Below are 15,145 nucleotides of genomic sequence, written 5' to 3' on the forward strand. Positions count from 1 at the left end.
ATGCAGGGAGAATATATAGAAGGGTTTGTTTGGGTACAGGTGGTTTAAAGTTACTGGCACCGTGTATCAAGTGTATTTTATCCTTGTGCACTGGCTGTTCTGCGTTACCTATGGAAGGCTGCGTGGCTCAGGCTTAGGATGGCAAAAACAGAGCACTTGGTCTTTGGTTCTTTCCCCAACCATGCACTGGGATGTGAGATTCCTTCTGACCACCCTCAGAGTGAGAATGAACCAGCCATTGAATTCTTCTGCAGGAAAGGCATTCAGTATTTCTCATTGTAGGTCTGAGTATTTAGATGTTTATTAGACAGCACATGCACTTCAGTCAGATGTATTGTTCTGTGTTTTGAAAAGTGCTATTGAGGATATTTGTTAAATAGAAGATTAGTTTTCATGCCAGATTCCTTTGCAGACACCTGGACTGCTTGCTTCATAAACAGGATTGGGAGTGGGTGGTGGGTGGCAGCAATCTCAGAGATTCTCTTCTTCCTCATCGCCAAAGATAAAATATCATGTCTTAAGAGCAGCCATTTGGCAATGCCTGCTTTCTCAGCCTCTTGTCCATGTTTCCAGCATCCCCTGCTTTGACCACATCCACCCAATTTTTCATGCTTGATAAGAATTATTGGTGGTTTATTTCTTTTGGCCAAGGTTGTTGAGGGATCAGCTTTGTCTTGTGTAAAATGCTTATGTTAAGTGCCTACTTCATACTGCCTTGCAGGGGAGCAATCTAGCTGGTGTCCAGGTTGAGTTCAGTTCTGTGTCTGTTCCTTCTGTAGGGCACTGAAACTAAATGTCATCTTTTCCTTCCCAGCCTCTGGAGCAGAACCTGTGCGAGACATCAGGTGTGAGTTCTGTGGTGAATATTTTGAGAACCGGAAGGGGCTGTCCAGCCATGCCAGGTCACATCTACGTCAGATGGGGGTAACTGAGTGGTATGTGAATGGCTCCCCCATTGACACACTCCGAGAAATCCTGAAACGACGGGCTCAGCCTCGGACCAGTACCTCTGGCTCCCCATCACAGGGTCAGAAACCCATTGCCCCATCTGTTCTTGGAGGCTCTCTAGAACCATGTGGCCCAGGGGAGAGTCATGTGCCTGCCATCCCTAAAAAGGCACATCAGCCAGGGAGTCCTATGGGGCAGTCTTCTACCTCTTCCCCTCCCCCAACTGCTAGAAAAATTTTCTCTGCGCTTCCCTCTCCCTCTTTGCACAAGAAACTGAAGCAAGACCATTTGCGAATGGAAATCAAGAGGGAAATGATGTCTGGGGGACTTCACAACGAGTCGCATCTATCAGACAGACCTTGGTCACCACGAGAGGAGATGTCCCCACTCAATCTCTGTAAGTGTTAGTCATGAAATCTTTGTACATAAAAATTGGAGATAGGCAGAAATGAAAAGTGAACAAGTGAGAAACTGGGAGACAGATCCATGGGATTTTTATCAGTTACTAGCTTGACACCCATGCTTTGCTACGGTATTTAACTAGTGAACTTTTAGGGGAACACTGGGAGGTGCATTTTACCTCAGGACACATTCAATGACTCCCAATAGCAACTGAATACTGTTTAGAATGTGCTGGGTGAGGACCAATCAGGACATATATGCAAATGTGTTCCAACTGTCTCTGGGGGTGGGATGAGGTGTGGAATGTTGTGAACCCCAATCAGCCCGCATATGCAAATGACCTTGAAAGGCTGGCTCAATCAGGGAAGAGTGGCCAAGCTGGCAGTGGGCGGGGGCACAAGCTGGCAGCAGCCTGCCAGCCACACAGAGGAGCTGTGTCCCTTTGGGAAAACACATTTTACCCCTTTTTACCTTAGAGGGCAAATTTCTTAAAATCTCTTCTTACTGGGTATTTACATCATGAAAGGAATGTCCTCCCCAAATTTCATGTTTCTAGAGGTGATGCCTGGTGGCTAGTAGTCAGGTCAGCTGAGTATCATTTTAACATCGTCTTGTGTTTGTGCAACCCATTCTGTGCTTGAGAGATGGGGGCCTTGTCACTTTGCTAAACTGGTTGCTTGTGAAATGGACAGAAACAAAATCTTAAGTATTTGACATCTTCCTAGTAAGAAACCCTAGTTTCTTAGTTGCCAAAATAAACACAAGTATTTAGGTGCAGTCATCTTCAAGTGCCCAGTTGTTCTTCAGCTAGTGGAGTGTTGAACAGAATGCAGACATGGAAAATACGGATTCAGAAACCTACTCAGCCCTGACGCTAGATGGGAGGTTTTAGAAAAGACATTATGTCAGATCTAAATGAAATAAATGCTTCATAATTTTGTCTGCATTGGAAAATGTTGAAGTGAATAAGGGTATTTTGAAAGGTACCTGGCTTGCTGTTAATTTCTTGCTCTTGAGCCAGTCTCTGTGCTCTTTTATCTGTCCCTTGTAGCCTCTCGTGCTGATCCTGTGCGGGATATTCGTTGTGAGTTTTGTGGTGAGTTTTTTGAGAACCGAAAGGGGCTTTCCAGCCATGCCAGATCTCACTTGCGCCAGATGGGAGTAACTGAATGGTCAGTCAATGGCTCCCCCATTGATACACTCCGAGAAATTATAAAGAAAAAGAACAAACCGTGCTTGATAAAGAAGGAGCCGACCACAATGAGCATTGAGCTTCCAAAGCCCATGGGGGAGGATGGAGCTGCTCCAAAGTCCCCTGGGAAAATGCTGCAGTCCATGTCTTTGTCCCCGCTGGGCGGGAGGACAGGAAAACCAAACCTTGGTCGGGAGATTTCCTTATCTCCACTCAAGTCACAGGAGGGCTTCTTGGCATCACTCTCCACTAAGCGCCCGCTGTCAGATGAGAGGCTGACTGGCTCCAGTGAAATGAAGCAGAAAACCTACATCCAGACTGAGTTGCCATTCAAAGCCAAGCATGTGCATGAAAAGCCCACTCATACATGTAAGTGCCTCCCCTAGAGGGAGGAGGGATATGGTTGGGATCTAGAAAGCTGCCTTAGTATTCTGTTGTGGGACCTTGTCTTGGGAACTTAAGCTTACTAGTGTGCCAGAGGTGGGTATGAAGTGGGATGGAAGATCCATCAGTATGCATAGGGACTTCAAAGAGCCAGTAGTGTGTTGTAGTCTTCAGAGAAGACCTTTGATACTGGTCAACATCTTGATTGATACAGGCCTTAACAACACTCCTCTGAGGGTGTGCTTAGCTAGCAACTGGCTAACATGTTGACTGTCCTCCTCCTGCTTTGTGTTGTTAAGTTCCATATGGCCTCTGGTTGATCATTTATTTCATTATCATTGCCACCGCCGGCACCAGGGTCTCTGGCGCCTGTGGCCACCCTCCTGCACGCGTGTGCGCCCCCAGACTGCGTGATGACATCACCACGTGATGACGTCATCACTTAGCAAAGCCGGGCCCATTGGCCAGTGGGTCGCTGGGGCGGCGCACGGAGGCTGCCTGCGCTTCGCACGCCATCCCAGCCGCCTGCCGTGCCTGGCCTGTGGCTGCTGCGCCCATCTGGGGGGGTGTGGTAGCGGTGGTGCAAAGTTGGCCAGCTGCAGCAGCTGCGGGCCAGGCATGCCCCCTCCAGCGCCCCCCACGGTGCCCACCTCACTGCCTCAATGGTGTTGCCAGCCCTGATCATTGCAGATCCAGGAATCATGCCTTCCAACCAGTTAGTGATACACTAATTGAAGATAGACATCTAGCCTATATGTGTGTGAAAGATTGTGGGGTTTTGTTTACTTGGCTTGTGAGCTGTGGATGAAGGGGGTTGAACGCAACATTTCAAGACGTTCCGTGGTTTTTTTTCCAGACTGTCCACCTCAGTTTCAAAGAATTGTTTTAGAAGTAGTGACGCAGAATGAATAATGTGGTGCCCTACTCTTGAACAGTTGCTGTTTAAATACTTTGCTGAGAACTTTGCTTAGTATAGCTGCTTGCCATTTCTGTTCCCAGCCAGTGAAGCCTGCTGTGAACTGTGTGGCCTCTACTTTGAGAACCGGAAGGCGCTAGCCAGCCATGCTCGTGCCCACCTCAGACAGTTTGGAGTGACTGAATGGTGTGTGAACGGCTCTCCAATTGAGACTCTGAGTGAGTGGATCAAGCATCGCCCCCAGAAAGCTGGAGCATATCGCAGCTACATCCAAGGTGGGCGGCCCTTTACCAAGAAGTTTCGCAATGCCTCTCATGCACGTGACAGTGATGCCTCTGGGAAGAGAGCTCCCCTGAGCCTGCAGGCAGGCAGCCCTTCACTGCTGAGCAGAAGTCTAGGTGGGGAGATGGTGCCCAGCGAGCCCAGCAAAGCTGTGGATACAAGCAGCGAAAGACCTGCAGTCACTTCGCCTCTATCGCTGGTAAAGATGGAGGAGCATCACCAACATAACATCAACAGTGAGTCATTGCTCCCAATTTGCCAGCACAGGTTCACGTAGAGGACAGGGCCCATCACAAAGCTTTCTGGACTCTCAGAGAAAGCCTGTTTGTAGAAGAGGCACTAGCTGCCTCAGAGAGCCCATCAGGAAGGCACAAATCTGATCTTCCACTGGCTGTGCCAGCAGAATCAAACAATTTGGCGAGTTCCAGCAAACTTATTTAATAGATTAATATGTTAAGATCTTAGCCATAGAGGGACATTCCTAGTCAGTGATAACTCTCTACAGTGGCTTAGACAAAGTTGTTCAGAAAATGGGGCATGGTTTTAAGACCTGCTTTTTGAGGTTGTGGGTTTTTTTTTCACTCCTGGCCTTTGTTGTAAGTAAAAATATAATTTTCAAAAATGGCTTTTCACCCCAAATCTTCCACTGCGGTGTGCTTGCTGCATCCCTCCATCCTGTTCTGAAAAGAGATTTCCCTTCTGTTCCTTAGAATTTGAACGGAGGCAGGCCAAGCCTTTTGAGACTCCTGCACCTCGAGAAGAGGAAGCCAACGACATGCAACAGAAGGCTGAAGAAGTCCGCCAGCCACCCCCCCGAGTGAGACCAGTGCCATCCTTGGTTCCTAGGCCACCACAGACTTCCTTGGTGAAGTTTGTGGGTAACATCTACACACTGAAGTGCAGGTATTCCCCTATCTTTCCTATTCCCTTGTCTGCAGTGAAATTGGAATAGCGGGTAGTGTTGGTAGCTAATACCATCCTTGATGTAATCTCAGACCCATTAGACGACAGCCCTTCTTGCTACAAGGCTCTCAAGGGCAGGACATGAGATGAACAGAACCTCAATTCCCCTTCTCATATGTACTTTTAGGGAGCTTAGTTTCACTGTCTGCTTTGACATGAGTAATGCTCCAAATTGCCTCCAGTTAACATTGTGTTCTGTTTTGCAGATTTTGTGAAGTGGAGTTCCAAGGGCCCCTCTCCATCCAAGAAGAGTGGGTGCGGCACCTTCAGCGCCACATCTTGGAAACCAACTTCTCCAAGGCAGATGCTTTGCGAAGTGGGACTGATGTGCCTGTGGCACCACCTGTAGCTGAGGCCCAGTAGCAGAGTTCTTAAGAAGCACCTGCATTCCAAGGGTTTCTCCCTTACCTTTCTGAATGAACAAAATCAATGGTTAACAAATGAGGATAAAGCAGTATTTAACTTCTGGGCTCCCCTGCTTCCCTGTAGGCCAGGTTTCTGCTGACCTACTTGGACTTGGGGCAGGGGGAAGGATCCTAGAGTTTGAGCACTAAATAAACCATGCTGTTTTTGTGGAGATGCTCCTTACTGACAGCAGTGGTAATCCAGGCTGGAGTTTGCTTGTGTGCATTCTGTCTGCACGGAGGGAAGGTGTGGAACAAGGTAAAATGGGGATTTCCTAGTCCTTCCAATGAATGCAAATTTCGCCAAAGACTGTCTCGCATTGCAAGGAGGAAGCATGTACTTGCTCTGTTGCAGACGAAGTTGTGGGAGATGTCATGGTGAGATTTGTGAATATGAGGTTCTAGTGAAAATTGTGAACATGAAGATCTGTTTGAGGTCAAACATAGGCAAGTTGGGAGGGTGGAAGCAGAGCCATTTTGCTCTGTGGGGAAAGCTGTTGATTCTGTGTGACCCTAGAATTAATGTATGTTTGGCTCCTTAGGTGACAAGTCTTTAGTTTCTGTAGCCGTTGGATCCTGTTGTGCATGTTCATGTCCCCTAGCTTTGTACTGGGGATTACCGTCCCACCTACATTAAAGGGGAAACCATGAATTCCTTGACCCATATCCATTTTCCCTTTCCCTCAGTTCCAGATGTTATTTGATCATCCTTTTCCATTTCATGTGGGACGTCGGAGAGAACCCATTTCTGCCATGTCATGGTAATCAAGTATTGGCAGAAAGGTGTGGTTCTTCCCTATTGCTTAGACTTGGGCTGCAGAATGAGTAATGATAGGCTATATGTGACCTCTGCCTGAAATCAGGGACGGTGTATCCTTCTGGCCAGCTCTGGATAAGCAAGTCCTGTCCAAGAGTACCTTAAGGGCTTAGAGCAACATGGTCTTTGTGGACTTCTCAGCAGTTCTGTGCTTCTCCTTTCTAGCAGGCACTTGGTGCAGTTCCCAAACCAGCAACAGTAGGTCTTGCCAGAATTTCTGCTTTCCTATCCTTGCTCACTGTTGCTGTCCTCTCTCTCTCTTCATAGAACCTCAACTTTTTAAAATCTAGTTTTGTGTAGAAATAACATTCATTTTTATTTGGAACCCAGGCTGAGCAGAGTCTGGAAGGAAATTACCTTTTAACTTTTTCAATGGGCATATTCTGGTTATTACTGTACCTAGGAATATGTATATTAGATTAAACCTGTTCTGGAAACAAAATGGAGAATCCTGTGTTCTTTTTTGATACCCTATAAATGTGGGAGAGAATGAAAATGTGTTCTAGTTTCCATAGAAGGGTAGTCCAGAGCCTTACTAGTGATATGGAAGCTGTTCTTTCAAGAAGTCTAACGCTCTGTCACCCACTGTGCCTTCAAAGTAGTTGTATTGCTTCCTTTTAAAGCACATCTAATCATGTGTGATTGTGAAGGCTGCACCTGTAGAGATTTTGCCTTCTGTTTTGCTCTGTGCAACCTTGTCCTCTGATTCTGATTTTCAGGTTCTCCTTTAGACAGACAGACAGACAGAGAGACGCGCGCGCGCACACACACACACTCACAGAACAACATTGCAAAGAAGGCTGAGCAGCACAATACATAATCAAAATCAATATACCAAAATTGTTTTTTCACAACAACATACAGTACAGAAGAAAGTTGATGGATAAAACAGAACTAATATCGGTATATGCTGCACAGGATTCGAAGGTAGCAGTGTTCTAAGCTTTGGTTTCAATTCAGGCATATAACAAAAGGTATGTGCAAATCTCCCAGCACAGAATGCTGTACTTAGAAGAAATATCCTCACTACACTGTTACAATCTGCAATGGTTTTCCATTACACAAATCAGGACTTAATCCTATACACAGGATTGTCAAGCAAATCTTACAAGACTCTTCAGTAGCATACTAAACCCCAATCATTACAAAGCAGAGATGGGCATGGAACAAAAAACACACGAACTGCTCAGTTTGTGGTTCGTTAATTTCCATGGAACACGAACTTAATGAACTCACCCAATTTCTGAACCGGTTTGGGGTTTGGGGTGGGGGGCAGGACACCCCCCTTCATGCTCAGAGAGCCCAAACTCGGAGGGAATTTTCAATAGGCTCTCCTCCAGCTACCCTCCAAGTTTCATGAAGATTGCAGTGCGGATCTTCGAGTTATAGAGCACCAAAGCTGGTGCCTCCAGCAAAGTCTGTGTGTGTGTGTGAAAAGCTAAGACTAAGATGGGGGGGGGGCAGTGTCAGATCTAGGGTTGCCCGCGCCTGGGGCAACCCTCGGCTGGCCACCTCACGCGTGCATACAGCGCGCATGTGCTCCCCGCGCTGTGTGATGACGTCACTTCGGTCATCATGCAGGGCGGAACGGCGGCAGTGTGCGGGGCTGGGAAGCCACCTGCGCCATTCGCCTCCCTGCAGGCGAGTGGCGCGGGCGACCTCACAGCCCCCCATGCTGCTTTCGCCTGCCCCGCAGGACGGGGCGGCCAGCTTGCCAGGCACCCCCTGCCCTGCAGGGCAGGCAAAAGGCAGCGTGGCCACCCGCGCCATTCGCCTGCCCTGCAGGACGGGGCGGCTGGCTGCCCCATCCTGTGGGGCAGGCGAATGGTGCGGGCGGCCCTGCAGCCCCCTGCGCTGCCTTTTGCCTGCCCTGAAGGATGGGGTGCACGGCAAGCCAGCCACCCCCTGTCCTGCAGGGCAGGCGAAAGGCAGCGCGGGGGGCTATGAGGCTGCCTGCGCCCTCTGGCAGCTGCCAGCTGCTCCCGGCGCCCCCTCCCTGGTGGCACTGGAGGCAGACTACCCCCCCTACCCCCCTCTATCTGGCCCTGGGGGGGGGAAGAAAGGAAAAAAGCACCCTTTTCCCAAACACCTCCCCAGTCAGTAAGAAAAACAAGAGAAAAGCAAGAGAAAGCAAGAGAAAAGAGGCTTTTCAGCCCCTTTTCCAGCAGCCAGAAGTGCAGGCCAAAGATCCAAGTTCCAATCCCAACACCACAGCTAGCCACCAAGCTCTCCTCCCTCTCCCACTCTAGAGAAACTGAAACCAGGAATCACACGGCTTCCCCTATTTATGGAAAAAGCCAAGAGATTGAACAACACAGGAGCACGCTGGTTGGCAGAAAAACCTGCCTAACATGGTTTTGGAAGGAAGAGATTGGTGTTGTTATGGTTGCTGAAGGCCCATCTCCTCAATTGTCTTGGAGATTCTAACCCTCCCCCCTGCTTTTCCTGGCTGGATAGGCCAGAGTGGGAGCTCTCTAGTTGGCAGGGACAGCTGCCAATCAAGCCTGTAGGCCTCAGATTGGGGGCAAACTAAAGACTGCCACTGTTGCCAGGGCAAGGGAGCATTTGGTGCCAAAAGTGTCCGAACTGGCAACGGAATGGTAAGAAAAGTTTGTTTGGTTCGGAAAAACGCAGTCCCACGGAACACGTGGTTCTTTGACTACGAACCACCCGTTCCATACGGAATTTTGTTCCGTAGTTCATTTTGTACCCATCTCTATTACAAAGAGATATTATTAACTGTTCTTCAATGGGCAACACTTATGCTGTTGCTTAGAAGTTTAAGTTAGCCTTACTTGGCTGTTACTGCCTGTTCATTTGTTTATACTTATCTTTTTTTCTAAAAGGAACTCAGATTTTTTTGGTGGAGCACAGAAACAGGGCTTCTATTTTTAAAAGACCTTGGATACTGCCACTCGGAATTCCAGGCTCAAAACAAGGGCCAGATATTTTCATGCATACCTCCTTATTGGGGGGAGGGGGTGCCATCTTACCACTACCCTATTGAGATTTCACAGGTGCTTCTTTTCCTCCTCCCGGGATAGCCATGTTCTCAAGCTGCTTCTTTGTTCAAAGAAGTTGATTCTTCTACAAGGATACAATTCATTATTCCCCCCCTCCCCCAAATCTATATACTTTCCTAGGGTTCTCTCATTTCAAGGCAGCTCAGTGTTACTAATGATGGATAGGGCTCCCAGAATTCTAATGCAGGAAAAGGGATGGGGGAGTCACCCCTTAACTAGTGGTGACCAAGATTTTTCCCAATAATTTTTGTCATATTAAAGACCTCCAACCTCCAATTCTAGACATACTATAACCATATATTGAAAGGACAATGGAAAATCATTACAATTCTTATTATTGGAAAGGAAAAAGTTTTATTTTAGCCAGAGAGAAGACCATAGCATTGGCTCCTAATCAAGCAGCTCCTTAAGAGAAACAAAGTTCTCAATTTATCCCATCCAAGACGCGTACAGTCGAATCCGAGCCAGTTTGCTTAGCTGGTATTTTGACTGTTCATAAATCTGCCGATTTGCCCTGATAATATGCAAACTAATGCTATATTTCCAAAGTATCCTTTTATCTGCTCATTAGAGGCAATTGTTCAATGAAGTCTGGATGTTTTGACCTAACCCATAGGAAGTGGAAGGTACTTACCTTCACCCATAAGAAACAGATGAAATGCATGTCTGAAATGTTCCAGAAATCATCTTTATTTACACAGTTTTGAGGGGAAAGGCATCTTGACATCGGTGATCCCCATCTGTCAATAGAGGCAGGACTAAAGTTCTTCTAGACTTCCTGTCTCCTGCTGGGAGTCACCTATTTCTTCAGTTCATCAGGGAAAGCAGGTTTTTGATAGTTGTTCAGCTAGGCTCCTATAACTCAGCAAAAGACTGTTTATGCCTCTATTTGTACTCTTTTGCTTGTTTCTTGCACCTCTTTCCTGCATTTTTTGCCTTCCCTGGAGAAAGCCTATCTCACTAACATGATCTGTGTTGCAATGGGAAAAACCTATTAGATTATTTTTGATAATTATTACAGCAGGATGTCCTTTTACATCCTGGGTTCTCCCACAAGGCCTTGCATTCAACCTATAATCAAATTATCTCCAGAAAAGAGTACAAATCATTAATGCCTAATCTTAAAGTGCAATGTCTCAGAATATCTTACATACTAAACTAAGTGGCCCAGATCTGTGGATAATTAAATTCGGAAACTGTAGCCATGAGTAGACAAGATCTTCCTACACACCTGAAAAATGCTCCAGGTTTGCAGAAAAATCTGAAATCTAAAAGAAATACATAGAGGGTTTTTTTAAAAAAAACACCCAAAATAAAAGGAGAGCTTGAAGCTTTAACCAGATGCTGTCAGTGGCGGTTGCTAGGCAACTATAAAAGTTTACCCAGTATTCCAGGTTTCTGTCAGTTAAATGCAGGGGGACGAGACAGGGGAGGGCAGGGCCCTTTCCAGTGCTGTTTTGGCCTTTCAGAGAGGACTTACTGGGGCCAGGCCCAGAAGCAACAACTAGGCCACTTAGTATCACAAGACTTGCATGACTCACCCGTGCCCAACTGTTTGCTATTGTTCTATCCCCCTCCCCCAAGCCAGTGTAATGTAGTAGCTAGAGTTTCAGAGCCGGATCCAGGAAACTCAGGTCTGATTCACCATTCTACTGTGAAAACTCACTGGGTGGTTTTGAGCCAGTCACATGCTCTCAGCCTAACCTACCTCTCAGGGTGGTTGTGAGAATAATAGGGAGGCAAAGAGAATGATGTAAGCTAATTTGGGCCCCCAAGACAGTACATAATGAAGTAGGTGTGTGCCCGCTGGGCGCAATGATGTTACTACTGGAAGTGATGTCATCGTGCCCGGCTCTTGTGAAGCCGAGCACATGCCCATCGCCAAGAAAGTTCCAGGTTCCTCCCCTATTCCCATCAGGAGGGTAAGAGGACCTGGCAACCCTACCCATCATGCAACTAGGCCTGGATCAGTCAGCATCATACAACTGGGCCATAGGGAATAGGCTGCTGGCGGGGAGGGGGGAAAGTGAGGATGGGGGAACAGGCAAAGGTGGGGGTAGGAGAGAAGAAAGCAAGAAAAGGGGGAGAGATTATGGGGGCGACGAAGGGAAGAGGACATGGTGGAGAAGGGGAAAATTAGATGCTCCCTCACTTGTGAAATATTGAAAACACAGGATAGTGCAAGTGGGCTGGATAGGGAGAAATTAGAATTGCCAAAATCCTAACCAACTAAAAAGCCATAAACTGTGATATTTTAGTTGCTTCTAATAAAAGATATAACAGTACTGCTGCTTACGGAATAGGGTGCATTTTACCTTTCCTCTGTTGCACAGATCTAACATACAAAAAAGGACAGGAACAGCACATTTTTACATTAGTAAAAATCTGTAACATATTTCAGCTGCTCTTAAGTTTGATTGCATGGTCCTTGTTTATCAAACCTGATGATAACGAAGGGTGGCCTAAGAATTTCTTTTGGATGTAACAACTTTTAATAAAATGACACAATGGAAAAGCATCCATTGCACCAATTTAACATCAACTCTGTGGTACTTTCCAATGCACATTTTTTAAGCGTACAAAGTAAAACTTCCACTTTTCTTTTGTGCAGTTACTGATTTTTTATCTTGTTCTAAATTTGTAACTCCATTGAAGTCTCCTGCAAGGATTATCTGATCATAAGAGAGTTCATCTAAATGCTTCCTTAAATCCTCAAAGAAGTTCTCTTTTGCTCCATTTGGTGCATAAATTCCAATCACCAACACTTTCTTTAAATTCCATGTACATTCCACTGCTATAAATCTGGCTTCCACATCTCTAATCATTAGCTTTGGCTGTAGCTCCTCTCTTATGTATAATACCACTCCCCTTTTTTTCTTTTTTGAGGCCGCTACAAACTCATTGCCCAACTTGCCCAATTTAAGATATTTTACATCCTGATTTCTAATATGGGTCTCTTGCAAGCACACAATATCACATTTTTGTTTTAATAGCCAGTGGAAAATACTTTTTCTCTTATTAGGTGAATTAAGTCCATTTACATTCCAAGATAGTACTTTACACTCCATATTCATAGCCTTGTTGTTGGTAAGTCTTTTTCATTGTCTCTCATAAACTTTTCCATCTCAAATTCAGATCTGATGCGCTTTTTCACTCCTCCGAATTCGAAGGATATCCCCTCCGGTAATTCCCATCTGTATCTTACTTTCATGTCCTTCAAATTCTGAACTAAGACTTTGTATTTTTTCCGATCAAGCAGCACCGATCTGGGTAACTCTTTCATGATGATAACCGTCTTGCCATCAACTATCAATGGATCTTGAAACTGCTTACTCACTATCATTTCTCTTGAATTCCTTGTCGTAAATTGCACAATCACATCCCTTGGTAGTTTCCTCTGGGTCGCCAATCTGGAATTTATTCGATACACCACATCAAGGATAGCCACAACCTCCTCCTCCTCCTTTCCCAGGTATTCAGCTAACACCTCTGTAACCTGTTCTTGTGCTGTCTTTCCATCTATTTCCAGCAAACCTCGAAACCTCAGCTGCTTCTCCATGTACTTACTCTCCGCCACTGCCATCCTTCCCCTCATCGCTCTCATATCCATTCGTTGCGTCTCTGTAAGATTCTCCACCACCTTCTCGACTACATTGACTTTTTGCTGCGCTGCTTGCAAGTCATTTTGTATTGTTTCCATTCCCTTCTTTACTTCTGCCAATTCATTTTTTACTGTCTCTTTAACATCTTTGACTTCCCTCACCAACTCCTGTTTTGTCTCCTTCAATTCCTTTAACATTTCCAGAAATTTTTTATCCAGGTTCTCAATAGCCGTTTGCCACTCTTTTTTCGACATCGTGGGGCTTGGTTTACCTCGCTCCCACGAGTCTGCACGTTTCCTTAGCTCCGTGGCATTTAAATTTATGTCCCTCTAAATTAATTTGACTGTCCCGATTCTTAAAAAAAGCAAAGGATGTTTCAAGAAGTCCAAAATGTCGGGCGTCTTTTCTCTATGGTTTTTCTGTAGTCTTTTTGCAATCCAAGATATCCTACTTCCTCTCCTGTTGAAGTCAAAGTCCTTCCCTTTTCAAAAATGGCGATTCCCTTCTTCCTGTCTCCAATAAGGGTCGTCTCTCTCCAGCAGCTCTATCACTGTGACGCACTTCCTGTTTCCCGTCTCTCCACTGCAGCTCTCGCGATGATAGAAATTTTCTCACAGCCTGCTATCACTCTCTGACCACAGGTATGAAAAACAATTGTCCAGTTTCTTTAATAGCTTCATTTAACTTAGTCCTTTTTCTAAACTATTTCTTGCCGAGTCTTCCCCTCATTATATTCCGTCTGTTGCAGTTTAAAGTTTCACTTTAAAAGTTCGTTACTTTAAGCAATCCATCCCAATTCAAGAGAGTGATCTTTACCTTTTCAAGCGTCTTTCTGGGTTGTAATCACTGCTTCGATCTCAATTTCTTTTCCACCTACTTTTCCCCTGTTGAAGCTTGGGCATGTAGGTCTTATGCCAGCCGCACTGGCCCCGGTTCTGCCGCAGAGATTTTAGCCGACCTGTCTTAGGGTGGGACCTCAAGGGACGAGAGAGAATCCTTAGTGCAGAACCCCCCCTCGCCCGAGATCGACGCGCCCTGAGGTCTTTGAGCGTTCTTTGCCTGTTCTCCGCCTGAGAGCAGGTGGCCGGGGGCTATTTGTGCCCCTCCGGCCGCTGAAACGGCAACCCGGTCAGCTCTGCACTTAGAGCTGCGTTAGACCTCCATGGATCCCAAACCGGAAGTCTCCCAAACCGGAAGTCTACCAAAGACTTTTTTTGCATTAATGCAACAGGAAACTCTGGAAGATGTGTGGAGAATGCAGAATCCCACAGGTAGACATTATACATTTTTCTCCGCAAGGCATTCTACCCTATCACGAATCGATATGATCTGGGCCTCAAAGGACTTAGCGCTTTGGACTAAGGATGTAGAAATAATGCCCATGGTAGGCTCAGATCATAACCCAGTAATGTGGAAGTTTGGAAAAAGAATTAAGAGGAAAGGATGGAGAATAAATGAGGACTTGTTACAAGAAGGAGAAAATATGGAGATGTTGAGAAGGGAAACTAAATTCTTCATACAGTATAACATGAATCGAGAAGTACCAACCAACAAGGTATGGGATACAAATAAAGCAGTAATTAGAGGCATACTAATGGAATTAAATGGAAGAGCTCGAAAGAAAAGAGAGGAGAAGAGACAGGAGATTATGGAAAAAATAAAAGCAAAAGAAATACAATTAAAGAAAAGACCAGGGAAAAAGAAAATCTATCAAGATATTAAAATCCTTCAAGAGCAGCTGACGGCAATGAATAATAAAGAATTGGAATGGAATCTTAAAAGAATGAATCAAAAGTCGTTTGAAGGTGCAAATAAACCTGGGAAATACCTGGCATGGCAATTGAAGAAGAGAAAGGAGAAAAAGACAATTAATAAAATATGTGAGGACAATAAAGTGCATCTGGAACAGACTGCTATAAGTAGAGCTTTCTATAAATTTTATGCTAAATTGTATGACAAAAAAGAAGTGAATAAAGATTCAATAGCGACATATTTGGGGAAAATTAAGCTTCCAGTAATTTCGGACGATTGGAGAGCTAAATTGAACAGTGAAGTAACAGAGGAAGAGATAAGGAAAGCAATACAGTCAACAAATTTGGGGAAGGCGCCGGGACCTGACGGACTTACAGCTAAATTTTACAAGGTAATGGTTAATGAGCTGGCATCATTTCTAAAAGAAGTGATCAATGGTGTTTTGAGAGATCAAAGAATT

The 15,145-nt window shown here is 45.6% G+C and overlaps 1 protein-coding gene across 3 annotated transcripts in view; it reads left to right on the plus strand.

The window, feature by feature from the left end:
* LOC129327452 (protein Wiz-like) overlaps positions 1-6,743 on the plus strand; it is an 83,666-nt gene extending 76,923 nt beyond the window's left edge. For all 3 annotated transcript variants that reach the window (XM_054976104.1, XM_054976105.1, XM_054976106.1), the window contains 5 exons: positions 815-1,345; positions 2,402-2,911; positions 3,926-4,360; positions 4,835-5,027; positions 5,294-6,743. In XM_054976104.1, the coding sequence (XP_054832079.1) occupies positions 815-1,345; positions 2,402-2,911; positions 3,926-4,360; positions 4,835-5,027; positions 5,294-5,450 (1,826 nt within the window). In that variant the 3' untranslated portion in view covers positions 5,451-6,743. The remainder of the gene's footprint in view (positions 1-814; positions 1,346-2,401; positions 2,912-3,925; positions 4,361-4,834; positions 5,028-5,293) is intronic.
* The last annotated feature ends 8,402 nt before the right edge of the window (positions 6,744-15,145 follow it).

Source organism: Eublepharis macularius, chromosome 4 (genome assembly GCF_028583425.1).
Source record: "Eublepharis macularius isolate TG4126 chromosome 4, MPM_Emac_v1.0, whole genome shotgun sequence".
Lineage (NCBI taxonomy): Eukaryota > Metazoa > Chordata > Lepidosauria > Squamata > Eublepharidae > Eublepharis > Eublepharis macularius.